Source organism: Pituophis catenifer, unplaced genomic scaffold (genome assembly GCF_029215685.1).
Source record: "Pituophis catenifer annectens isolate HBS135680 unplaced genomic scaffold, rPitCat1.0.hap2 SCAF_3, whole genome shotgun sequence".
NCBI lineage: Eukaryota > Metazoa > Chordata > Lepidosauria > Squamata > Colubridae > Pituophis > Pituophis catenifer.
In genome coordinates this window covers 199,265,476-199,293,038 of record NW_027256883.1, presented here as the reverse complement: position 1 = coordinate 199,293,038, position 27,563 = coordinate 199,265,476, and the positions used below count along the sequence as shown (strand labels likewise).

Sequence of the window (27,563 nt, the reverse complement as noted above, 5' to 3'; positions counted from 1 at the left end):
TCTAATGGGACAGGCTGAAATAACTGGAGAGGCAGTCCCTCAGACACCTGGTCCCATGCCATGAAGGACTTCAAAAGTCAAAACCAGCACCATGAGTTGGAGCTGAAAGCAAACTGGCAACCAATGTAGCTCATGGAGCAGAGGTGTAATGTGTAATGTTCAGGGGCAGGTTTCAAAACCCGTCGCTACTGGTTTGCTTGTGGGCGCGTGCGCAACACTTCTGTGCATGTGCAGAAGCGTCCGGGTGGGTGGGCGGAGCCTCCCGCCATCGCCACTACTGTTTCGCCCAAACCGGGGCAAACTGGTAGCAACCCACCACTGTCTCTGTTGTAGAGACATGTACATGTAGTGTATGTAGTCCAATTTGGAGGTGACTAAGGCATGAGTGACTGTAAACAGAGTCTGCCAATCCAAGAATGGCACAAAAGAAGGAGCTGTACAAAGGACCTCCTAGCCATGACTGCCACCTGCTTATCGAGCTGGAGTCGAACAGAGTAGTTAAGGAACAGCACTGTGAGTAGGCTTCCAGGTGCTTCTGATAACATTTAAAATGGACCAGGAACCAGAAACCTTGGTATGTTTGAGACAGATATGACTGTCTCATATAGTGGGAGGTCCGTTATTTCGTGGCATCAAATGTTGTTGAGTGGTAACACCTGGGGCAACGGTAAAGCAAATGTTTCATTGGGAGTGATGACAGCAGCTGTTACTTACTGCTTGGTGATGGCAACAATCAAGATATACTGGCCTTTGTATTCCAAATAGAGTGACTTGATATTGCTAAGCAGCAGCAGTAAGTAGGAGTAGGCAGTATCTGAGTACGGGCCTGAATCCTGTGTCTGCAATGGAATCCATCAACCTGGGCAACAATTGCAGTATCTTGCCTCTCTCATATTTTATGAAGACTGAAGCAAGCGAACAAATGGCTATTTAGTGCAATCACTGACAAGTGTTTTTTGTTGTGAACATTAGAGGAATCTTTACCTGACAGAATTACAACATTCAATCTTCGTTCGAAAATATCATGGTGGATGTTTTCTGGAGTGGAAGAGAGATGGAGGGAGGCAACTGTGTCCCTCTCAAATCATCCCACTCTGTCCTTGGTGCCTGAGTTTGGTTGTTTGTTTGTCTCTATCTTTTAGTCACGATTCCACGCATCATTCAAACAAATCTTACCAAAGATTTGTACATAAATAATGTCATATTAACAGTTTTCTTTATTTTTCTTAATGATATCTGACATGGAATATTGTTTTTCACAGGGATATTATTTTCACTGAGCTATTTGTTACTACCTCATCAAATATTGGAGTCACACATAATTATAACTTCTTGCACTGTAAATCATACATCTACTGAACAGTTTTTATAAAGCTAGCATTCAATATCATTTTACGAATTCTATTTTCATAGTTTGGAAAGATTATGGAACACAACAAGCAATCTTTTTATGAAAAAGGCCATACTTGAAAAAAGACAGCAAAGCATGTTATTTATAACCTAATTAAATTGGAAACACTTACCGATGCCTTCCATTCATTTCCAATCCAACCACAGGGCAAATAAAACGTGCACTTTGGATGTCAGCATATTTATCCCCTTTTGTATTACCCTTGTCACCAGTCCAAGCTGGATTGTCTGAGAGATTCAATTCTATGACATTCTGCAAGAAATGAATCATACGTTACGTAAATTGATTTGACACTATGATAAAGAAAGTATCACCTAAATTGGAAGACAACAGTAGGGTATGAAAAATACAAATATTCTAGAAGGAAATCTATTTGGTCATAGGGTGTAGATGCAAGCAGGAAGTTTCTGGTGATAAAAGCATTTTTCTCAAATTAGGGTAAACAACACCAATGGACCTTTATAAGTTTAAAAGCATAAGGGAAGGAGAAAATCTCTCTTCTTTATAGGAAGAATTGTGACAGTGTTTAGGCATAAGAAGCAAAAAGGAGGCAGTATAGGCAAAAAGAAGCAGTCTAACAGCATATATTTATGTCACAGAAGCAAAAAAGAAACATGTTGGTGTTTGCTTTTTGGAAGAAAATGCATTTCGCGTATCCCCAATTTTTTCTTTAAAAAACCCATACTGTGTAAATTTAAATTTTACCGAGAAATAAATTTGTCGGTAAATTTAAATTTAACACAAAATAGTTTCTTGCGGAAGCAACTGCCTGCGAAGGCTCCTGGATTTATTTATTTATTTATTGAATTTATATCCCGCCCTTCTCCCCGAAGGGACTCAGGGCGGTGAGGATTGGGACTGAAAGATGAAAGCGGAAACAGTATGCTCCGTCCCGTATTTGGGTAGACCAGGTTGCCCTGATAGACGGGTCTCACTGGAAAAACACTTCATACTGTGTAAATAAGATGCTTCAAAGTTTCATTAATATCAAGGAAGTTTATGTCAAGAAAATAAAGATAAATTTTGTAACTCTCCGTTTCACTTGTGTACTATAATCATTAACATGTATTGTTAATAACTTAACATACCTTAATACTCTTGATATGGGATGCAGCCTCCACAAGGACTTTATCAGAAGATTTATCCAGCAAAAATTCAATGACTGCATCTTTGTTGTACAGCCTATAGCAAAAAATATATTGTGAAAAATAGGCTAACTTTCCAATTCAAATTTATTCAAAAATTTGAAAAAGAATTTAAAATGTAATCTTACCTGCCAAGTTCACAAGCTACTATAGGTCTGCTTAATTTTTCTTGACTTAGAGTGCAATAGTACCATTGGGCTACTAATTCTGCATTTTTGTCAACCTGGGGAATGTAACAAATTATATACAATTTTAGAAAAAGAAATAATAGTTAAAATCAAAATCTTTGTACTTACTTTCTATGCTTTTTTTTTTTTGACCCATTTCAATTTGCATAGATATCCTATAGTTGGTCAACTAAGCTACATACGTTCTCCTGTATTGGAGTCTACGTAACACATGTAAATATTACTGTGTGCCATGATCTATGTAGATGTAATATTTTCTTAGGCTATGCTGGCTTTTTTAGTTACAGCATCACATCACACCAATTACTTTCAGGATGCTACATTTCTACTTTATAGGTTGTTTTTATTTTATTATCAAATGTTTAACCTCCTTATTCCTTGTGACCCTGGGCAGCACCCAGATAAAAACATAAGAGAGCAATAATACTGTAATAAGAACAAAACAAAAAATGGCACAAACCAAGCAACAACCAGCAAAGCCCTCTACCAGAAAAGGGCTTCAATCACCTTCACAAAAATAATAATAACTTTATTGTCATTGTACATGTATACACAGTATATCCATACAACGGTTGCAGCCCTTCCTGGATCGGGACGCCCTGCGCACGGTCACTCACGCCCTTGTCACCTCCCGACTGGACTATTGTAATGCTCTCTACATGGGGCTCCCCTTGAAGAGCACTCGGAGGCTCCAACTGGTCCAGAATGCGGCCGCGCGGGTGGTTATGGGTGCAACTCGTTGCGTCCACGTGACACCCCTCCTGCGCGAGCTGCACTAGCTCCCAGTGGTCTTCCAGGTGCGATTCAAGGTGTTGGTTACCACCTTTAAAGCGCTCCATGGCATAGGACCTGGGTACCTTCGAGACCGACTTCTGCCACCAATAGCCTCCCACCGACCAGTCCGCTCCCACAGAGAGGGTCTCCTCAGGGTGCCATCGGCCAAGTTATGTCGGCTGGCGACACCCAGGGGGAGGGCCTTCTCTGTGGGAGCCCCAGCCCTGTGGAATGAACTGCCCCCGGAAATACGTAAGATCTCCGACCTCCGGGTGTTTCGCTGCGCACTGAAGAACCTGTTGTTCTGCCAGGCCGGGCTATTAACATAACGATTTTTTTTTTTTTTTTTTTATTAAATTTTTATACTGCCCCCTCTCCCGAAGGACTCGGGGCGGTGAACAGCCAAAATTAAAAACACACAATACAAATATTAAAATACATTAAAACAGAATTAAATTATCTTAGGCTTCTCCAATTTAAAACCCCATTACCCATAAAATTCACCAATTAAAACTTTTTTAACCCAGCCCGGCTTGCTGAAATAAAAACGTCTTCAGGGCCCGGCGGAAGGTCCGGAGATCCGGGATTAGTCGTATCCCTGGGGGCAGCTCATTCCAGAGGGCGGGTGCCCCCACAGAGAAGGCTCTTCCCCGGGGGGTCGCCAGCCGACATTGCCTGACAGACGGCACCCTGAGGAGACCCTCTCTGTGGGAGCGTGTTGGCCGGTGGGAGGTTATCGGAGGCAGAAGGTGGTCTCGTAAATAACTGGGTCCTAAGCCATGGAGCGCTTTGAAGATGAGAACCAACACCTTGAAGCGCACTCGGAAGACCACCGGAAGCCAATGCAGCTCGCGCAGGAGAGGTGTCACGTGGGAGCGCCATGCCGCCCCCATAAGTACCCGCGCGGCCGCATTCTGCACCAGTTGGAGCCTCCGAGTGCTCCTCAAGGGGAGCCCCATGTAGAGAGCATTACAGTAGTCAAGGCGGGAAGTAACGAGGGCATGAGTGACCGTGCATAGGGAGTCCCGATCCAGAAAGGGGCGCAACTGGCGTATCAGGCGGACCTGATAGAAAGCCCCCCTGGCCACGGCCGTCAAATGCTCTTCTAAGGACAGCCGTGCGTCCAGGAGGACACCCAAGTTACGCACCCTCTCCGTGGGGGCCAATGTCTCGCCCCCAATAGTCAGCGATGGCACCAGCTGACTATATCGGGACGCCGGCAGCCACAGCCACTCAGTCTTGGAGGGATTGAGTCGGAGCCTGTTCCGCCCCATCCAGACCCGCACCGCCTCCAGGCACCGGGACATCACTTCAAGGGCATCGTTGGGGTGGTCTGGGGTGGAGATGTACAGCTGGGTGTCATCAGCGTACAGATGGCACTGCACCCCAAAACCACGGATGATCTCGCCCAGCGGCTTCACATAAATGTTGAACAGGAGAGGCGAGAGGACCGACCCTTGTGGCACCCCACAAACCAAGTGCCTTGAGGTCGACCTCTGCCCTCCAGCCAACACAGACTGCGACCTGTCGGAGAGATAGGAGGAGAACCACCGTAAAACAGTGCCTCCCACTCCCAACCCCTCCAACCGGCGCAGCATGATACCATGGTCGATGGTATCAAAAGCCGCTGAGAGGTCTAATAGGACCAGAACAGAGGAGCAACCTCTGTCCCGAGCCCTCCAGAGATCATCAACCAACACGACCAATGCCGTTTCCGTGCTGTACCCAGGCCTGAAGCCGGACTGGAACGGATCTAGATAGACGGTTTCCTCCAGGTACTGGGGGAGCTGTCGCGCAACCACACTCTCAACAACCTTCGCCAGAAAGCGAAGGTTGGAAACTGGACGATAGTTTGCTAAAACAGCTGGGTCCAGAGAGGGCTTCTTGAGGAGGGGCCTCACCACCGCCTCTTTCAAGGCGGGAGGCAAGAACCCCTCACTCAAGGAAGCGTTTATAATCCTCTGGAGCCAGCCTCGTGTAACCTCCCGGGTAGCCAGCACCAACCAGGAGGGACACGGGTCCAATAAACATGTGGTTGCGTTCAACCTCACCAGCATCCTGTCCACGTCCTCGGGAGTCACAGGGTCAAACTCATCCCAGATAACCATCTCAAGACAGACCTCGGACAACCCGCCCGTACCTACCCAGTCGGAGTCCAAGCCTTCCCGAATCTGAGCGACTTTATCGTGCAGATAATGCGCAAAATCCTCAGCACGACCTTGCAAGGGGTCTTCCCGCGCTCCCAGATGGAGAAGGGAGCGAGTCACCCTAAACAAGGCAGCTGGGCGATTTTCTGCCGACGCGATAAGAGCGGAAAAGTAATTACACTTCGCCGCCTTTATCGCCACTAAGTAGGTCTTGATATAAGACCTCACTAGTGTACGGTCAGATTCGGAGCGACTGGCCCTCCAACTACTCTCTAGGCATCTTTTCCGGCGTTTCATCCCCCTCAGCTCCTCGGAGAACCAAGGAGCTGGGCAGATTCGGCGCCGGGTCAGAGGCCGCATTTTAAATTGGGGTATTTTAAATTTCTGGGATTTTAATTGGAGCCTAATTATTTAATGATTTTAAATTTTAATTGTTGTTTTGTTCTGTGTTTTTAAATAGGCTGTACACCGCCCTGAGTCTATTATTATTATTATTTATTATTATTATTATTATTATTATTATTATTATTATTATTATTATTATTATTATTATTATTATTATTAACAAAATTCACTTAACACCCAAAGACCAGGTCCAACACACATAACAATCCCCAAACACACTCCCACCCACCACAAATTCCCCACCCCTAAACCACCCAAACATCCACATAACAGTCCAAATAATGCTGTCCAACAGCTCACTGATGGTGGCCCTTTAGTTCATTGTTCAGTGCAATTATAGCTCCGGAATAAAAATTGTTCAGAAAACGTATCTCCTGCCAGAAGGCAACAGTCAAAAATGAAGTAATCACAGAAGCAGGTGCCCACTTGCTGGGTGTTTATTTCACCATGCTTATTCACCACTGGAGTAAAAACTGAGTCTAGTTGTTGAGACAATGACAAGTATATGCCCATCTGGATATTTCTAATGTTGAAGAGCAAGTTGTAATCCCACATATATATCTAAAATCAATCACGTAAAAACACAGTACAATAATCTGATCATGATGGAAAATATGCTCTCCTGACAGCCTGAGGACAGCAAATCCCACCCATGCAACCCCATTAAAAAGAAACACTTGCCGTTTTAATCAAACCGATTCCTAGCTGCCTCGTTACTCCTGGAATTACTTCTCCCTAAGCGGGTTAACATTATGAAATTCGATGAAACTCTCGTCTGCTGTACAGGTAGTCCTCGACTTACGATCAAAATTGAACCCAACATTTCTGTTGTTAAGTGAGAAATTTTTGTCCCATTTTACGACCTTCCTTGCCACAGTTGTTAAGTTGTTAAGTGAATCACTGCAGCGGATAAGTTAGTAACCCGGTTATTATCTAAGCCTTCCCATTGACTTTCCTTGTGAGGTCACCAAAGGTGATCACATGACCCTGGGACACAGCAACGGTCATAAATATGAATCAGTAACCAAGCACTTGAATTTTGATCACCTGATCATGGGGCAAGCTGCAAAGATCATAAGGTGAAAAACGGTCATAAGTCACATTTTTCACCGCCGCTGTAACTTCGAACGGTCACTGAATGAACTGTTATAAATCGAGGTCTACCTGTACTTGCAAAAAGGACCCAAAACTCAGGTAGTGGATCTATTTGGACCACCATTTCTCTGTTCCAGAACGGAATTCCCCCCCCCCAGCCTGAGCTCTCCTTTCTGAACCCGGTCTCACCTTCTCCACCTTACGAGGGCCCTTCACCAGCTCGTGCCGTTTCGGGATGGTTCCTCCATCGCAACCCATTTCGCCTCCAACTATCTTTCTGGAAGTTCCGGGTTGCCAAGGCAGAAAGACTCTTCCGGTCAGGTGACCCAAGCTCTTCCGGCGCAGACCGAAGAAATAGGGGCAAGGAGTGATGACGTTTGCAGTTACGTCACTCGGGTAACCTAGCAACGAAGCTGCTTTCCCAAAGGCGGAAGTGTCTCCTTAGGGCTGTATTCGCACTGCAGCAGAGGTCTCCAACCTTGGCAACTTTAAGATTTGTGGACTTCAACTCTGGGAGTTGAAGTCCACAAGTCTTAAAGTTGCCAAGGTTGGAGACCCCTGCACTGCAGACTGAGACATGAATTAGGCAACCACATGTTATCTCTAGGGCGGCGTTTCTCAACCTTGTCCACGGGAAGAGGTGTGGACTTCGGCTTCAAGCCTGGCTGCGGAATTGTGGGAATTGAAGTACAAACATCTTCCAGTGGCCAAAGTTGAGCAAACGCTGCCCTATTGCCCTGCGCTCGCTCAGCCGGTAGGTGGAGTTCAGGAATCAGCATTTGGTGCGAATTCACTAACCTGCGTTTTGTGGCTGACTCAGTATGGGGGTGATGATGTGAAACTAATGCACCAAGACAAATTCCTTGTGTGTCCAATCACACTTGGCCAATAAAGAATTCTAATCTATTGTATGTGAAACTCAAGATTCTGACCCCAACTACACTTACTAGGCAAATTTGACCCAATAACAGAGTTGGAAGGGACCTTGAAGGTCATCTAGTCCAGGGGTGGGCAATTGTGGCTCTTTTACAACCTGTGGATTTCAACTCCCAGAATTCCTGAGAAAGCCATGCTGTCCACAGGTTGTAAAAGAGCCACAATTGCCCACCCCTGATCTAGTCCAACCTCCGTTCAATCATTAATGTTGCCAGGTGTCCACTATTTGAGCGGACAGTCCGCTTTTTTCACATTATGTTCACTATTTTTTTTCACAAAATAGTGGACATTTTTTTATTCAAAAGCTTTATGATGAAATTAAAATGTAATTTAATATTTTACATACTATTATAATATATTTGATGTTTTGAATTTTAAGTAAAGTTTTGAAGTGATTTTAATACGTGTTAAAATGTTTGTAAGAAAATATATAATTTAATTGTAATTTTTTTTTATTTTTTTACTACTTAACCCCCCCACCCCCCCACCCTCCACCCCCACCCCCGCTTGTCCGCTATTTTTTGGAAGCAGACCTGGCAACCCTATTCAATCTGGAAACCCTACTACACCATTTCTGACAAATGGCTGTCCAATTTCTTCTTTAAAATCTCCAGTGCACCTTTAACTTCTGAAGGCAAGCTGTCCCACTGATTAATCATTCTAATGGTCATGAAGTTTCTCCTTATTTCTAGGTTAGTTCTCTCCTTCATTACCTTCCATCCATTGTTTCTTGTTCTGCCTTCAGGTGAGCCCCGTGGGACTCGCAGTGGAGGAATAAAATAAGGGAGGATCTGCTGGTAAGATGGGAATTGCTTGGTGAATTTAAACTTCTGTGTGCAGTTTCTATGATCTGTAAACTTCAAACTTTAGAAAGAACAAAATATTTAATTTCTGGCGCTCAGGGTTTGGTGCTGAGCTTGGTTGTTTCCTTGAAGATGTTTTATTTCCCAACTAGATAACATCATCAGTGCCAGTGAGGGTGGGGTTTGTCCCTGTTTATATAGCAATAGCACTTAGACGTATACCTAGTTTGCCCTGCCAATGTTGGTGGGAACATGGTTTTTTTATATCCCAATCAAGAAACTATCAATCAAGAAACTGCCAGAAAGACTTCAGTAAACAGCCCAACCAAAGAATCTCTAAGACCACCCCCACCCACACAGACTGGCAAGACACCAGAATATAAACTGACAGCAAACAGCACTCATTACTAGCACTAATGACATTACCTAGTTAGGGTAATGAAACGTCTACAAGAAAACAAGCAAGCTCAGAGACCACCAAGGACCTCTCTTTTCACCCCTGAGCTACAAATATTCTCCTTTATTGGTTTTCTTTTTGATAGTTCCTTGATTAGGATATTAGATGATTCATTGTTTGTGTGGTGTTGATCCTTGCTTATCTGAATATGGGAATGTGTCTAGTCTTTTTGATTCAATGTTTTTTTTTTATTTACTCTTTTGAATAGTGTGTAAATGTGGCTTATCTGTATTGAGACTAGTATGTCTACACGTCAAGCTTCCTAGAATTCACTGGCATTTTTGGTTTGAGCTTGATCTAAGATGCTAATAGTAGCCCAGTTGAAACTCTGATTTGTTCTGTCTATTATTTGTTGTGAGATGAGTTTTCATTATGAAAGGAAACAACCAAGCTTAGAGAGCACCAAGAACTCCATAGTTCAACCCCCTCAGATACATATTAAATAGCACTTAGTCTAATAAGCTTGAAAAGATTTATGTTCACTGTAATGAACAGATTCCTTTAACATCAGCATGTGATATTTTCTGACAAAGCTTTTAATAAATATTGAACTTTTTAAATTAATAGCAGAGTAAACTAAAAATCTTCTATTTTATCTTCTAAAAGTTTTCTATTGAAGATGGAAGGAGCAGTGGCAAAGGGGTTACAAATGAGTAATAGCTTTTCCTTTTAAAATATAGTGAATTAGAAAAGACTTGTTGCACAACAAAAGATGCCTCTTCAATACTCTGTATTTATATTTACGCAATGTATTTCCATAAGGGCAGGTAATACCTTAATGGACACAGTCATATAACATAGTAAGTTCAGTTAGTGTTAACCTTGGTAACATTTCTTGTATGTTAGTGTGTTCAGCATAGGCCATTTTGTTTATGGTTCAGTGTAAAGCAGAGGTGAAATCCAAATTTTTTTACTACCAGTTCTGTGGGCGTGGCTTGGACATGGTGTGGCTTGGTGGGCGTGGCTTGATGGGTGTGGCAGGGGAAGGATACTGTAAAATCTCCATTCCCACCCCACTCCAGGGGAAGCATACTGCAAAATCCCCATTCCCTCCCCACTCCTGGGGGAAGGATATTGCAAAATCTCCATTCCCACCCCACTCTGGGGCCAGGCAGAGGTGGTATTTGCCGGTTCTCCAAACTACTCAAAATTTCTGCTACCGGTTCTCCGAACTGCTCAAAATTTCCGTTACCAGTTCTCCAGAACCTGTCAGAACCTGCTAGATTTCACCCTGGTGTAAAGTTATGTAAAGCCAGAAAATGGGTTAATTCAGTAACCTGATAAAATAACATCCTGCCTTTTGCCCTAAAAAGAACTATACTGTTGCTATGTATACATGCTGGGGGAGGGCTGAACATCATTTTATGAACTTCTGCTTACTCCTCATCACTATAAGAGCAAACTCAGCTTTTCTCAAAGACTTCCTCTTGAAGTTCATTGGGCTTTTAATACTGGTCTTCAAATCCATAATTCATGATATCTACCTTTTTTATGTTGAATATCCTAAAAGCAAGAGACTAATAGTTATTTTGCAAACATTTACATTGATTTTTACCTATTATAGAACAAGTAAATCCTTCTTGGGCTAAACAACCTTACATACACAAGGAAGGATTAATTTTACCTAGTACCTTCTTTTTACATACATACACTTACACATACGCATACACATATACACACATTAGGCAGTCCCTTGGAGGTTGTAAGGGTCTGGAAGATTCCCTTTTATTTGTTGTCTGTTACTTTTCCTTTTTTTTAAAAAAAAATCTTTCATTGTACAGTCCCACAGAATGATGTCTTTTCTCCTGTTTGTGAATAGTGCTCCTGTTTGAACTGTAAGTAAAATGCATGTTGTTGATATTAAGATAGTGTAATTCTTTAAAAGGAGCAATTGTCTCAAGAAGGAAATGAGAAGAGAAATTAAGACAAATAACAGACCTGAGACCAATTAGTAATCACGAGACTGTTGAATAATTTCTATTGTTTACCGTGCTTTTTGCTACATAAATAATTCATACTATACCATTACACCTGAAATCATGGTTAGTCACAGTAGCATTTGCACCATCTTAAAGAGTCCACCAGAGTTTGTCACACCAAGTGAATGGTTGCAAGAATGGCTAATAGCCTGAGCAGTATTGTAACAGTTCATAACAAGTCCTCTAAATAGCCCTAATCTTGTCATATCAATTTACTGCTAGGTTCTTCTTAAATGTATATCTTCTCACCCCATATCTCTATGGGGTAGAATGCTACAGTACAGTTACCTTCAAGCAGTCAGACGTACATGCTTTGTAATAATAAAAACCCTAACATGTCTAAAAATCCGACACAGTTTTTGTGAACACGCTGTTGTGGTCCGCCAGCAGCCTGTGGAGCTGGCAGCAGAGTCAGACAGCGATGAGGCTGAGGAAGAACAGGGGCCAATCCTGGAGGCTGGGAAAGGCCCAGATGAGGGCTCTGCGTCAGAGTGATGTGCGGCCACCGGGGAATGATGTTCGGACTTCGGAGCTTCCAGAGGCTGACAGTAGAGAGGCAGAGGAACAGGAGGAGCGTGTTCCTAGTGCACGTATGAGAAGAGCTGCCAGAAGACAGGATCAGATAAAGCAGAGAGGATGACTCGGGAGTAGGACAAGAGATGATTGGCCCCTCCCATAGGGCTTAAAAGACCAGCAATGGCTCTTGGCCTCTTTGCCGGAAAACAACGTTGAGAGAATTGCTTCTTGTTTCACTGTATTCATTTCTTGTCGGCGTCTTCTGCTTCTGAACTTTTGCCAAGAAAAGCCTTTGGCAGCTTGCCTAATTATCCCAAGGTCGGTGATAAATTGAGGAATGGTGTTTTGAAGAATTTGCTTTAATTTAGTTTGGACTACGCTGAGAATGAGTTAATTCTGAGTTAACAGCTGAGTTAATTCTCAGCTGTTCTAATAAAGTCTGTTTGTTTTCGAACTGTTTGTATTTAATACTAACTATTTGGGCCTGGGTCACAACACACGCTTAGAGTCTTAATGAAACATTATGCCTCAACAGAACACACAATTTAAATGGAGTTGTATAAACTGAACCTTGACCCCAAGCTACCTATGATCAAGGCTGATGTCTGTACAGATGTTCAGGATAAATGTCAAGATGATACAAAGAAAAGCTTCTGCTCAGAAAGTCTTTATATCCGGATTCCTGACAACGGGAAGAATTTAATCATGCTTAAACATTTGAGAGAAGACACTCTTGGAGGCCTCTCGCTCAGCATTGCCTGAAGTTGTATTAAGAGACACAGAGAGGGGAGTCGACATACATCCCCACCCCCACATGGGTGTACTTTACCCCGTCCAAGCACTAACATCTAAATTTGCCTTTTGAACTGTTCCAGTATTCCTTCATTCCATCGTATCTCGAAATTGCTGTGTGAATTGAGATAATTCATCGGCTTGATCCTGAAGGTCTTTAACTGCCTCAGGATTTGGATATTTCATTGCGGCATTTTTGGTTGCAATTGCCAGGCTTTTCAGCAAGCCACAAAATGTGCTACTGCCACGCAAGACATCATTCCGGTTAGTTTTTTCAAGGGCTTCCTGACACAAGGTGTCCACCAACTTTTGGCCTATCATAATGATCAGCTTGCTCTTGGCAATGAAGATTTCAGGAGTCCGGTTATCACTAAGAGTTTTGTGGAAAACACCAATGGCTTTCTGGACAGCTCCAAAATACAGTCTGGAGAGGCTGGAGAGTATCATTCTGTTATCTGGATCTTGTTTGCTGAGAGTCCTTTCTTTCATTATAGGTGGAGAACTCTAGAGAGAAAATGCAAAGAAGAAAAACGTTGAGAATTCCTACTATAAATATTGTGTAGCTTGTCCTGGAAATCCTATCAGTGGTTGTGCTGGCTGTAGGAAGATCTTTTACTCTAGTACAGGGGTGTCAAACTCAATTTCATTGAGAGCCCATCAGGGTTGTGCTTGACCTCGGGGGGCCGGGGTGGGCATGGCCAGCTCGACGTCACTCATGTGGAGTGTGCCTTTGATGGCCTGAGTGCTCTGCCAGCGAAAATGGGATCCCGAGCTCCGTTTCTCAGCTGGGACAGCCTCCTGCAATTCTCTGCCAGTGAAAATAGAGCCCGGGAGGGCCAAACACAGCCCTTGTGAGCTCAGTTTTTGCTGGCAGAAGGCACCATAGGCCGTTCTTTCGCTGTTTCCAGGGCAGCCCCGCTGGCCAGATCTAACCACCCCACGGGCCAGATCCGGCCCCCAGGCCTTGAATTTGACACCCTGCTCTAGTATAAGGGCATCAAGATGAGAAAGGCTGTTTAAAATGCTTCCTCTCATCAGAAATATGAAGTACATGGAAATACTGCAATTAAGAAGGTAGAAAAATGTCTTAGTGATAAGGCTATTTGTCCAACTAGCCCAGTGTGTTGGCAGCAGGTCTCCAAAATGTCAAGGAACTGTCCCTTGCTTGTGTGGGAAGAAAAATCCAGGCACCAGAGACAAAATGGAGGCAGAAGGGTAATTGGAAAGAGGGCCCATTTATTGATGAAGCAGAACCACATGGGTTTGTGGTTTTGGGCAGCTGACAAAATGGAGTTGAGAATGGATGGCTTTTATACCTTCTTTTTGGCTTTTCACTTGAGCTTCCTGTTCCTGTGCAAGAACATGTATTCTATTGGCTGTCATCAGACTACGTATGGGTTATGTAGGGGTCATAACTGACTCTATAGTGGGCTGTCAAACTCGCAGCCCGCAGGCTAGATGCGTCACGCACAGACCACACCCACGCCTGGTTTAGCAAAGGGGAAAAAAGTCCCGATATGTCACATGCCGATGCTGTGACGATGCAAGTTTGACATCCCTACTCTATAGGCAAAGTACAAATCCTAGGTGTTTGTCTGAGCTAAGTTTGATTGAACTTTGGACTGCTCTGAGGGTGATGCAATGAAGGGGCTTGTGTTCCGAAAGGGTGTTGGGTAATTCCTATTGTGGCTTAATGGCTTACATTCTGTTTTGGCTCTTGGGTGAGGGTATTTGCTTATGAATAGAGCTATCTAGATACTTGTCATCTTTCAATAAGCTCTTTATCTCTTAAATGTTGACGTTTGCTATGGGCTATTAAGGAAAGTGGGGGCTGCTTTCTGCCTCTAAAAAAACATGTTTCTCCATTTCTCCCTTTGGGAAGTATAATAATCTGCCTTTTTTAGTATTCCTCAAAATATTTCATTCTTCTAGCGGTGTGTGTGTGTGTGTGGCTTCCCATACTTCATAAGTCAGCCAGGGACTTTTCTCACCATCTTTAACTATCATTTGGCTACATTTGAAATGATCTGTTCCCAGCCTGATAAGGATTCAAGAGATGGCTGGGAAAGGTGCCTGTGTCATCTGGGAAATGGGCCAACAGCCTGCTGATACAGGGAAGGTGTGAGTGAAAGAAACCAAAGAAGACTCTGCACTAGCAAGATGAAAGAGAAATTTAAGTTCTAACATTAAACTAATCCAGTTGTTGGAATTTCTGTAATGGTATCCCTTTCTCAATAAATCTCAATAAAAAAAGAACTTGGTGAAAATCTTATTTTTAGCTACCAGAAGCCCCGGATGAAGTTGTTTGTTTGTTTGTTTGTTTGTTTGTTTGTTTGTTTGTTTGTGTGTGTATGATAACATTCTCTACAACATGTAGACTTTTGAATTGGGATTCCTTGTAAGGGTATTTCTACACTGGCTCCAATTCAGCGCTCTTGAAGCAATCTCCCCTATTCACTCTCCCATGTTACTTTAAATGGAAGAGGAAAGAACTGGAAAGCCTGATTGATCTTGCAAACAGAAAGGGAGAAATAGACAAAACTGTGGCAAATTTTGCTCGGATATGTCCAAGTTTTTCCACTGGAACTCAGGAATTCCAAAGTGGGATAGAGCAGAGGTGAAATGTTCCTGGTTTGAACCGGTTTGTCCAAACCGGTAGTGATGGCGGCCGGTGGTTTAGGTTTAGGTTTTAGGTTTAGGTTTTATTAAATTTGTATACCGCCCTACTCCCGAAGGACTCAGGGCGGTGAACAGGCACAGGATAAAATACAGAAATACAAAAGTTAAAAACAATTTAAAACCAAATTAAATAATTTGGCCCACGACAATTAAAATCCCAATAAATTTAAAACAAATTAAAATTTCAATTTAAAATTTAAAAGAAAGGGGAGAAAAATTAGGCCAGGCTGGCTTGCTGGAATAAGAGGGTCTTAAGAGCTCGGCGGAAGGCGTGCAGATCCGGGATCCTCCGTATCTCCGGGGGGAGCTCGTTCCAGATAGTGGGTGCCCCCACAGAGAAGGCCCTCCCCCTGGGGGCCGCCAGTCGACACTGCTTGGCTGACGGCACCTGGAGGAGCCCCTCTCCATGAGAGTGTACCGGCCGGTGGGAGGCTATTTGTGGTAGTAGGCGGTCCCGTAAATAACCAGGTCCTAAGCCATGGAGCGCTTTAAAGGTGGTAACCAAAACTGGTTCGGAGAACCAGCGATGGTGGCGCGAGGCTCCACCCACCTGCCCGGTCGTCATTACATTACAAACAACAGCATGACAAATGCTTGCTACATGAAGCAGCTTCTATGTGGTTGAATTCAGATAGTAACCACACTATAGGTTGAATGTATAAAGCAATCAGTCATTGTCCGAGATGACTGTGGTGGATTTAAAAGATTTTCCATGTTTTTTAATCTTCTTTTCCCAAATCAGCAAGGGCCAAATGACAGAACATAATCCTGTAAAGTGCCTATTCAGATGTAAGTACCAGTGAGTTCAATGAAAAATTCTTAATACAAATTATGAATACACAGGCAGGCAGCTAATATGTTTTTTCATCACAAAAATCTAATTTCCAAATTTTAGGTAATGATTAAATTCTAACAATTTCAGTGTTACAGTATATTTTACCTTTAATTTAAATTCTTCATGCTTCTTTGTCTTAGACGTTGGCTGTGTTTGTTCCATTTGTAATGGTTTCTGCAAAAGGGAAGGCAGCTATAATACTCAAAAAAATTAAAGGGTGGTCATCCTTAAACAGATAAAGATTATGGGTTATATGATCCAACATTTTGCTTCCAAAACATTGGAAACGCTGCCTACTTCCATTCCTAAAATTGGTCAGGAAAATTCTTAATTATATGGTTTGTTCTCAAGAACCTCAACAGTTTTTAGCGAAAAAAACCCTGAAATTTTCTGAGCACTAAGAATGACAAAATTCTCTGTCAACAAAGAAGTGACCCTAAGAAAATTTATGTTATTACTTAGGCTGGGTTTCCCAACTACTCAACTTCATCATCTCCAGATTGGCTTTTCCATTCCCAAAGGAGCCTTGGAACTCTGGGAAAAGAGACGCTGTCTATGCTACTCTGGGTCCCGTTGCAATTTCTTTTCAGGATGCCTCAAAGAGCATAGGCAACATTCATCTCAGTCACTGATACTATTGCGTCTCTGAGATTATGTTCCCAGTGGGGTATTTGTGCAACTGTTGGTGGACTTGCATGGTCTTAAGCCAGGAAATGCTTTAGAAGAGACAAAATCATCATGTTGAATTAAATCCGTAAACAATCCATGTACTAGTGCAGCGGAGGACACACTGGTAAAAATCAGCTGTAAAGCTCAGCTATACAGTAAGTTTTCCTGAACGATTTATTGGTCTTCCAGGCTATTAGTGTAGCCAAGCTCTAACTGAATACTTTCACAATCTCAGAATACTTAGCAGAGCTGCAGGCAAATAAGCAATCTATAATTGTCCTAGGCCCGTGATGGCGAACCTATGGCACACATGCCAGAAGGGGCACGCAGAGCCATCCCTCCGGGCACATGAGCCGTCACCCGTTGCTCTTCCGGGTTCCGGCACACTGGCCAGCTGGTCTTCACATACATGGGAGCGCCAGAAACTGGAAGATGCGCACTGGGAAGATGATCTTCCAGTTTCCTGTGCGCGCATGTGCACCAGCCAGCTGGTCTTCACGCGTGCATGTATGCCAGAAACCGGAAGACCAGGAGGCCGGTGCACATGCGAGCGCCGGAAACCGGAAGGTCATCTTCCCGGCATGCACATGAGCACTGGATGGCTGCTCTTCTGGTTTCCGGCACATGCACTCCCCCCATTTCGGCACTCTGTGCCAAAAAGGTTCACCAATACTGTCCTGGGCACTCAACCAGTTCCCATTATCTATCCCATTGCATTACTCCATCCCTAGCCATTGCAGGTGTGTGGATTCAGTCACATGTTTTTTTTGTACCTTAAAGTTAATACTGACTCCTGCCAAATGTCTGGACAAGTCCTTGCATTTTTCTTGGCAAGGTTTTCAGAAGTGGCCTACTATTTCCTCCTTCCAGGGGCTCAGAGAAAGTGACAGGCCCAAGGTCACCTAGCTGTCTTTATGCCTAAGGCAGGACTAGAACTCATGGTCTCTCAGTTTCTAGTCTAGTGGCCTTAACCTCTACACCAAACTGGGTCTCGGCCACATATTAATCATTTTAAAATGTTGTCATTTGTACAGTAATTCCAACCACACCAACCTGTAGATGAGTAGAGCAGTCTTCGGGGACAGAAACAGGTGAATAGAGATCGTTTTCTTTTGCTTTGTCCAAACTACTGATTAGAACAGAATTATTTTCTCCTGGCTTTTCATGACCAAATTTCTTCATTTTAAGCTCTACGCCAGCTTTAGAATCCTTGCTATTTTTATCTTTGCAGCTCTTTTTGAAAAGTAGCTTCCCATTAGCTATAATAATAGATGAAAATCTTTTAATGTCATCAGGAAGGGTACGAGCCACCATAACAAACTGATCCAGATAATCTGGGTTACTCTGAGGTTTCTTAATAGCTAGAATCTCAAGTGTCCACTTGCATTTGTTTAAAGCATCTCTGGTTTGTACCAGAATCTGAAAGGAATCTGAGAGAACATTCAGCTGTTTTTTAATTCTTTCCTGAAGTTTATTGTCTGATCCCAAAACTGCATTTCTTTCAATAGTTTGAGCAAATTTCAAAAACTCTCCCAAAGACACCTTTATGTGATCGATTGCTCGGTGGATTTCCTCAATGTTTCCTTCTAAATATTCTGGGTATCGCCACTTACTGCTCACAAAAATCATTAGACTTGCAACGGAACTGGACACGCCATGCTGTAGTTTAGTCAGGGTGTCTATAGCCAACTCAAGCTCCATAGTTGTCTCTTTTATGTGTTCTTCTGAAAACGCTGATGAAATTGAAGATGAAAAGGACTCGGTAGAAGAACTTGACAATGTGGAGATGGTGCTGGTCCTGCTATTTTCACTTGAAACAGACAATCTATCTTGGTCCACATTGCATTCTGTGGATGATGGAATAGGGATGATGTATGGGTTATCTCCCAAATTATAATTATTTTCTTTCTGTGGTGCCAAAGCAACAGGTGTTCCTTTTGGAATATCATAATGAGTCAATTTTTGGCTCTCCTTTTCAATCCTGGTAGACAAAACTTTGGAAGGAACATCATAATTGCTGGCTGGACGCTGCACAAATGTATCGCGGGTGGATGGTACATCATAAAGAGGAAGCTCCGGGCAAGTTAATTTCCTATGTACAGGTGGAATATTATATGATTTCGGATCTATTGATTTTCCTTTATTATTTATTGGAGATATTTTTGGGGTATTAGAATTGAACCTGCTTGGGGGTATATCATAAAGTGCATGTTTCTGTGGGGAATGATTCTGAGAAGTTTGTATTAATTTTGCTTTGTCTGGTGCCACAGGTACATCATAGATCCATTCTGATTTCCAAAGGTTTGGTAACGTTTTATAATGCTTTTCTGCAGAATTAGCAATGGGTTTAGTTGACAGTGTGGGGATGACATACACCTGGAGAGGAGAACAAAATTTTTTAGATTATTTCTATAATTAATCTCCTTCTTCATTTCTGTTCTCTTCTTCTCTAATATTTATATTCATATATATTCATACACACACACACACACACACACACACACAGTATTTTTCGGAGTATAAGACGCACTGGACTATAAGATGCACCTACATTTTTGGTGAGGAAAACAAGAAAAAGAAATCTGCCTCTGCCTCCCAGCAATTTTGCCTTGTTGCAGCAAACAGCAAACAGCCTGCTTTACTTTCATTTTCGTTTTCAGCATAGCTTGATTAGCACAAGAAAAAAAAAATCTGCTCCAGTTTACATCCTTGCAGCAAGTAACAGAGGCCGTCGCAAAACAGCTGAGAGCAAAACAGCTGAGAATCGGGAGGCCGATCCAATCAACTTGTGCTAATTAGGCTGTGCTGGAGCTGAAAGGAGCTATTTCTTCTTGCTGTTTGCTGCAAGGAGGTAACTGCTGGGAGGCAGAGGCCAAAGGGTGGGGGCCAATGGGTGGGCGGGGCTATATTTGGTGTATAAGACACAGCTAAATTTTCACCCTCTTTTAGGGGGGAAAAAGGTGCGTCTTACACTCCGAAAAATACAGTTTATATATATATATACTGTATGTATATACTCCCAGTCACACCACTCCAGGTGCAGGCTGAACGTCCTTGACTCTCAGAGAAAAGAACATTGTTATGGCTAAATACTTCTACCAACTCCATACAAACCCCGCTCCCACTTTCTCACAGCACTAAGTGTAGCAGCCCTGAAGATCCAAGAGAAAAGATGGCCTCCGGGGCTGTCAACCTCTTGACTACCAAGGTTTCTGTAACCTATCCCCTGTGATTCTACCTAGAAGTATGGTCAGGATTTTGACCTTTTCCAGATCCATCCTGCTCAAAGAAAACAAATAGGTATCTTTTGCTGTTTCTGGTCAACAGCTGAAGATAGAGAAGTGTCAACTAATCATTGCTGAGCTATTAGCAAGTAAATGACTCATTCTCTTTGCCTCTCAGTTTTGCACCTCAACATACCCATCTTAAAAAGTAGCCACGGTGGATTGTTCCTACATAGCAACATTACTCCGTTGTGTTCAGATTGGCCTATCCTGGGTGATGGCTTTTTATTACTCCAATATTACAGGATCAGATTGCTTGTTCAAGTATCCCCTTAGTATCTCCATCACAAGTATCCCCATCACAAACTTCAGTGGATTTTAAGATTTTCATTCTTGCAGGAAACAATGTTCCTTGTTGAAGATTTGAACCCGCACTGCATATCGGACATAAATACAATTGAGAGAGTCCAGAGATATTTTACAAGAAGAGTTCTCCATTCCTCTAACCGCAATAAAATACCTTATGCCAGTGGTCCCCAACCTTTTTATCGCCGCGGACCAATCAGCCTTTGATAATTTTACCGTGGCCCGCTGAGCGCGCGCAGGAGCTTTTGCGCACGGCCCAGGAGCCTTTGCGTTGCAGCGTTCATGTCCCCCGGCCGCTGCGCGGCCCGGTGCCAGGTACTCCACGGCCCGGCACCGGTCCGCAGACCGGGGGTTGGGGACCACTGCCTTATGCCACCAGATTCCAAATTTTGGGCTTAGACAACTTAGAACTACGCTGACTTCAGTCTGATCTAAGCATAATACGTAAAACTATATGCCACAATGTCCTTCCTGTCAACGACTACTTCAGCTTCAACCACAACAATACACGAGCAAATAATAGATACAAACTCAAGGTAAACCGCTCCAAACTCAATTGCAGAAAATATGACTTCAGTAACAGAGTGGTCAATGCCTGGAATGCACTACTTGACTCCGTAGTTTCTTCCCCAAACTCCCCAAACTTTAACCTTAGACTGTCTACTGTTGACCTCACCCCATTCCTAAGAGGTCTGTAAGGGGTGTTAGGAAATGGTTATTTGTTGGACAGGCAATATATAAACCAACAATGTATGTTTGCAGTCAGAAAGGTATTATATAGCTTTAAGACTGTATTGCATCATCCTGTATCCTGATTGGCTAAGCTCTGTAGCCAATGTACTTAAGGGAAGTCAGGATCATGGCTTGTGTGGATATTACACCATTTTACCTGCTTATTTGCTGTAACTCTCTACCTGATCTCTCTGCATGATCACTGTTTGATCATAGCTACATGTTGCTTTCTACTATTTATTGAATATTGAACTTGTTCCTGTTTTGAAACTCAAGAAGAACTGTTATATTGTGTATGACTACAATTGGTAAGAAGACTTTGTACTTAAAATATCCCTGGATTGATCTTTTAACTCTCGTCTTATCTGTGCATGACTTGGATTGTTTTTGGACTTTGCTTTACTTTTTTCTAAAAGTAAAAGACTACAACAACTCAGTATGTTTGTATTTTTAAGTGTGATTGTTCACAACCACTCCCAGTTGCTTTTCATGCGTTTACTCAAAGGGTACTCTGCTCAATAACCCACAACATCTGTTATGAGCCAAGAATATCCTTAACAAGGGGCGTGCATAAGTGCACCAGCGTGCCTACTGTCCCTGTTCTAATATTCCTTTTTACTTACTCTTTTCATGTATTTAAATTATGTTTATACTTTTATCTGTTATCTTATATATGCTTGACAAATAAACTTATGATTATGATTAAAATTGTAGAATGTTAAACACTCAGTTGTGAGCTTATATGATCAGTACGGAGTTTAGTTAATCGGGTCTGCATCACTTCCTGGAAGAGTCCAAAGTCCAGAGAAAGTCCATATACCATAATGTGTTTGCTTGTCTTTAAGAAGAGAGGAGACTTCAAGTTTTGTTTCGAGAAAAACAGCTTTTTTTATCCTTTGTGTTATTGATGTTACACTTCACTTCTACAATTACAGTCAATCCTGTGTTAACGGGCACTAGGAAGCATTTAGACGAAGAACTGGTAGCGGAAATTTTGAGTAGTTTGGAGAACGGTAAATATCACCTCTGACTGGCCCCGCCCCCAACTATTCTCTGCCTCCCGAGTCCCAGCTGATCGGGAGGAAATGGAGATTTTACAGTATCCTTCCCCTGGAGTGAGGAGGGAATGAAGATTTTACAGTATCCTTCCCCTGGAGTGGGGAGGGAATGGAGATTTTACAGTATCCTTCCCCTGCCCCACCCACCAAGCCATGCCCACCAAGCCACACCCACAGAACCGGTAGTAAAAAAATTTGAATCCCACCACTGCTTCCCTAGCTTGATATAAATCTAAGTTTATACCCGACTTTTGCAGTTCAGATTTTAACTGCTTGCTCCTACTCCAAATCCTAGCCCTTCTTAAATTCAAGAGCTACACTCACTATATACTGTAGATCTGAGTTCCCCATAGGTGCCACGGTATGCCTCTTGAACAATTAACAGAGCTTCACATATCTGTATGATTCAGAACAACATATTTGTTTAAGTATGATCAAACTTACATCTTCCACTACAGAGTCTTGCCATGGGCAAGATCTTGGCTTTTCAGGGTTTGATGGGATATCATAAAGTTGCTGCACCTTTTCTGGGCACCATTCCATGAAAGGAAATGTTCTGGAGTCCTTTCTAGAAGATGGTGGAGTGGCAAGATCCTAATGAAAGAGTTCAACATAAAAAAAAATCTGTTAGTAGCCATTCATTTATATGTTTCCTTTAGCTGATAAACAACTTATACAGAGTTTCTTTGATTTGGCTCTCTTTTGCATTCTTAGATGAACGTTGGAATGAGAGCATGGATATCTATGACAACTACAACAGCTTTCTCCAGCCTGACCTCTTCTTGATGGGTGAATTTGCACATCTATCAATCAGAGTTGATTGATGTGCAAGAGTTGATAGTATCAAGTGAGGAAAGATGATCCTTTGGTCACTATGTGGGACTTTTCTAAGCAAGTTAAGTTGGAACAGGATTTAGCAATCCAAGTATGAAGTTGAAGTTCACCAGGCAGTAACATAGGACAACAGTGGAGGTCAGAACTCAAGCAAGGGCCAACAATTGTGGCATTATTTTATTTCCATTTCACTTAACTATATCGCTTTGGGTCACTATGGAAACCTAAAATGGAAACCACTGTCACCGAATACATTCAGAGTGGAAAGACTGGCATAGAGGAACTAACCAGAGGCTGCTGCCCTAGATACCACTTAAGCCTGGAACTGGCTTATTAGGGACTGCTAAACTGAAGCTTAGAAGGTTAAAAGAAGATTTAGTCCAGTGTTGTTTAAAATTTAGAATGAGAAATAAACAGCACTGTGAAATGTTAGCCTACAAGATTGGCAGGAGGTGAATTGGCTCAATAATCTCATTATACTGTACTTCACATTCCATGGTGGGTGGATGGTGGGTTTTGTAGTTTAGTGAACCACTCTGGAGTTGTGTGAAAAGCATCATTGTGAAGCATCTTGGTTCTAATGTCAAGCAAAATCCAGCTCTTAGTACAGTACATTTCAGCAAAATAACATGTTTAATCTTTAGGAGATTAAAAGTTTTCCCATTCCTAACTTAAAGAATGTGTACCAAAGAGTCTGAATTCAGATATGCATGTCCAATTGTGGACTGGCATATTTCAAGTTCTTCAATTTCATCCTTTTGGAACTAAACATAAATGTGCTAACATACAAAGATACCCAGAGAAAAGCTAAATAGAGGTCTAAGCACATATTAAGGAAAGAGCCCTGAGGCTTGCATAGCTTAGTATATGACCATCTTCTCTTTGTCTCGTCTAGATACAGTACGTGAGCTGCACCTGCCTCATCTCCATCCAGAATCCAGGCTGGAGAAGGCTACTAATGCACTGAAAGAATATGGGCACTAGATGGCAGAGTATCTTAAAATAAAACAAAACAAAAAATGAACCTTGACGAACCCAAACAGATTTTGTAAGTGAAGTGTTACAAAAGACACATTCAAACTCTAAAAACAAAATACACAACTTTAAGGAGCTTGTCCAAAATTAGTGCAAATGTAACATGTTCATATGTTACAGCACCAAAGATGTCACAGGTTGTCATGAATAAGTATACATGATCAAAACATACGAAAATGGAAGCAGGAATTGGGTATGGCCAGTCTAGAGAAAAAAATGACTATGGGTGACATGATATCAGTAATCCAGTATTGAAGAGAGAGGGGGCAACTTATTTTCCAAAGCATCAGAAGGCAAGAAAAGAAACAATGGATGGAAACTAATCAAGGAGAGAAGCAACCTGATATTAAGGAGAAACTTCCTAACAGTGAGGACAATTAATCAGTGGAATAGCTTGCCTTCAGAAGTTGTAGGTGCTTCATCAGGTGGAGGTTTTTAAGAAATGACTGGACAGCCACCTATCTGAAATGATATAGGGTCTCCTGTTTGAACAGGGGGTTGGACTAGAAAAGGGGTGAACAACCTGCAGCTTTGGAGCCGCATGTGGCTCTTTCATCCCTCTGCTGCAGCTCCCTGTCGCTGGTTGGCTCCACAATTGATAGGGCTTTTGGTTAGGGCAGGTAGAGGAAAAAGGATGCCATACTAGGAGGAGACTCTATGGTGGGGGAACTGGACTTCGGTCAGCAGAGGAAAAAGGACGCTACGCTAGGAGGAGACTCTGATGGGAGAACTGGAGTTCCGGTCAGCAAAGAAAAAAGGGCGCCGCACTAGGAGGAGTCTCTATGGTGGGGGAACTAGACTTCGGGTCGGCTCCAGAATTGAATGGGTGGCTTTCGGTTAGGACCTTTGTGGTTCTTTGAGGTTGCGGCTGTTTAAGGTTGCCGACCCCTGGACTAGAACATATCAAACTTGCCACGTCACGTTGCCGTCACATGATGTTTCGGGATGTTTTTCCCCTTCGTGGAGCTATGGTGGGCATGGCCTCCCCTTGACACATCAGGCCCATGGGCCGCCAGCTTGACACCCCTGGACTAGAAGACCCCAAGTCTCTTCCAATTCTATTCTGGCTGATGGATTGATCAGGCTACTTGTTCATAATATGTGTCAGTTGTTGTGGAGAGGCAGGAGGCTGTAAATTGTTATAAAGGCAGGAGTTTGTTGAATTCTGTAGTGATATTTCCCTGTACTTGCTATGGAACAGTGCTAGATATGCTTACACCAGTGGTGGGTTGCTCCTGGTTCTGTCCGGTTCTATAGAACTGGTAGTAAAACCGGCAGGAGACTTTGCCCACCCGCCCTGACGTCATTAAGGGTGATCTGTGCATGCGCAGAAGTGTGAGTGCACGCTCCCATTGTGAACCGGTAGTAAAGGTAAGTAGAACCCACACCCCTGGCTTACATAATTTAGAAAGGTTATATTCCAGTAAAAATAAGGTTGAAGTAGCAACCTACAAACACAGGAAACAATTACACAATAAGGTTTGATTTCATGATTCTCATCTAAGAGTTTCAGCAGTATTGAGCAAAAATAGTTCAGACTGAAGTGGTAAGCAAGGAACAGGCTGGCACACCTTGGGGAATAGCAATAGCACATAGACTTATATACAGTGCTTTACAGCCCTCTCTAATTGGTTTACAGAATCAGCATATTTCTCCCAATAATCTGGGTCCTCATTTTCCCGATCTCAGAAAGATGGAAGGCTGAGTCAACCTTGAGCCAGTGAGGATGGTGTAAGGCAGCCTTTTTAGTGGCAGCAATAATGCTAGGGCTGAAGTGGTGCGGTGACCTAGACATGGAGCTCTCGGCTCACAATCAGGAGGCTGTGAGTTCAATCCTAGGTAGAGGCAGATATTTCTCTCTCTGGGCACAATGAGAATGTATCTGCCGAAAAAAACTCCGTATTGGCAACAGAAAGGGCATCCGGCCAGTAAACACTCAGTTCATTCAGTTGCCCAGACTCCAACCCGCAAGGGATCATGGGGTCATTAAAAGAAGATGAATAATGCTAGGGCTGAAGTGAAAGCCTGGGGCCTCTACTTCAGGCCCAGCCTTAGCAATGCTATTAAGTGCCACTATTCAGGGTACCCTACAGGGGAAACATAGAGAATTGTTTCTCTTTTGTTGGTGGTGTGTGTATGTGTGTGTGAGAGAGAGGGAATGAGACCCAACATGCCAGCAGAGTCAAGTTAGGAATTTTCCAGATTTTTGACATGCTGAGCTCAAAAGAGATCGCCCATCCAAGTTATAGAATAAATCTATATCTACCCAATTTTTCAGATTTCCTCCATTTTCTTTTCTGATAAGTGCCAATCAAGCAATGATGGCAACTATTCTCAACTATCTGCTTGCCACGTCCACCATTATGCCCACCTGAGTCAACAGGGATCCAGGATGCTGGGATGTTGGAATGTCATAGACGTCGTTTCTTTTCTCTGGAGCTGATGCCCAAATTGCTCTCGGAAGAGTGAAGAGGTGCTTGGGAGAAGAAGGGGGAAAGGATGAAATCAAAATGACACTGATATTACCTGTGAACATTTTACGAGCTGCAGTTCTTTCAAGTTGATGCTGCATCGGTATTTGTTAACCATTTAATAAAAAGGCGCTTCTCCTACAGACAGTTATTAACCTTGAAAAGAGTTTGTTGTTTGCTCAGGAAATTGCTAGTTTTTTTAAACTAACCTCTTAATTGCTGGTGAATGAAATTAAGGTCACACAAAAGAAGCAAAATGTCCTTTGTGATTATTGAATAGTGTGTAAATTAGAGAATTCAATCTAGTGAAAAGGTAACCAAAAATTTATGCTGTTTCATTTTATCTAAGTATTTGGCTGATCCATCAAGGAAACTGGATAAACCTGAATTTTTTTTTTTACAATTAGGTTTGTTATTGATGGCTAAAGTTTGCTAGCTGTTTAGAACAAAAACATAAAATCAATTTAAACTTTGTTAAAGTTCAAATGATCAACAATTAAAGTCTTTTACAAAATGATGTGTTGGAGTATTTTAAAAGGATGGCTAATGGATCAATTTTATCAATTTTTGACCACAATTCAGCCCAGAATTTCTGTTGCTAAGTGAGACAGTTATTAAGTGAGTTTTGCCCCGTTTTATGAACTTTCTTGCCACAGATGTCAAGTGAATCACTGTAGTTGTTAAATTAGTAAGTGGGACGTTAAGTGAATGTGGCTTCACCATTGATTTTGCTTATCAGAAAGTCGCAAAAGGAGATGATATGACCCCAGGATGCTGCAACAGACATAAGTACGAGTCAGTTGCCAAGCATCTGAATTTTGATGATGTGACCATGGGGATGCTGCAATGGTCGTAAACAGGGATGAAATGCTCCCGGTTCGGACCGGATCACCTGATCCGGTAGCAATGGAGGTGGGTGGTTCGGAGAACTGGTAGCAAAAATCCCTGCCCCCCCCCCCATGCCCAGCTGAGCCGCACAATCATCAGGGGCTTTTTTTTTACTTTTAAAAGC

The 27,563-nt window shown here is 42.7% G+C and overlaps 2 protein-coding genes across 2 annotated transcripts in view; both read right to left on the bottom strand.

Moving 5' to 3' along the window:
• Positions 1–7,468, bottom strand: part of RTF2 (replication termination factor 2) — a 65,616-nt gene extending 58,148 nt beyond the window's left edge. The window contains exons 1-4 of the mRNA XM_070940068.1: positions 7,355–7,468; positions 2,685–2,779; positions 2,500–2,593; positions 1,524–1,663 (exon numbers count right to left, since the gene is read on the bottom strand). Coding sequence (XP_070796169.1) covers positions 1,524–1,663; positions 2,500–2,593; positions 2,685–2,779; positions 7,355–7,423 — 398 coding nt within the window. The 5' untranslated portion in view covers positions 7,424–7,468. The remainder of the gene's footprint in view (positions 1–1,523; positions 1,664–2,499; positions 2,594–2,684; positions 2,780–7,354) is intronic.
• Positions 7,469–12,738: 5,270 nt separating this feature from the next.
• The window catches only part of CASS4 (Cas scaffold protein family member 4), a 54,811-nt gene continuing 39,986 nt past the window's right edge, over positions 12,739–27,563 (bottom strand). Inside the window, exons 3-7 of the mRNA XM_070940064.1 lie at positions 26,452–26,556; positions 22,656–22,805; positions 17,885–19,207; positions 16,268–16,336; positions 12,739–13,152 (exon numbers count right to left, since the gene is read on the bottom strand). Coding sequence (XP_070796165.1) covers positions 12,739–13,152; positions 16,268–16,336; positions 17,885–19,207; positions 22,656–22,805; positions 26,452–26,556 — 2,061 coding nt within the window. The remainder of the gene's footprint in view (positions 13,153–16,267; positions 16,337–17,884; positions 19,208–22,655; positions 22,806–26,451; positions 26,557–27,563) is intronic.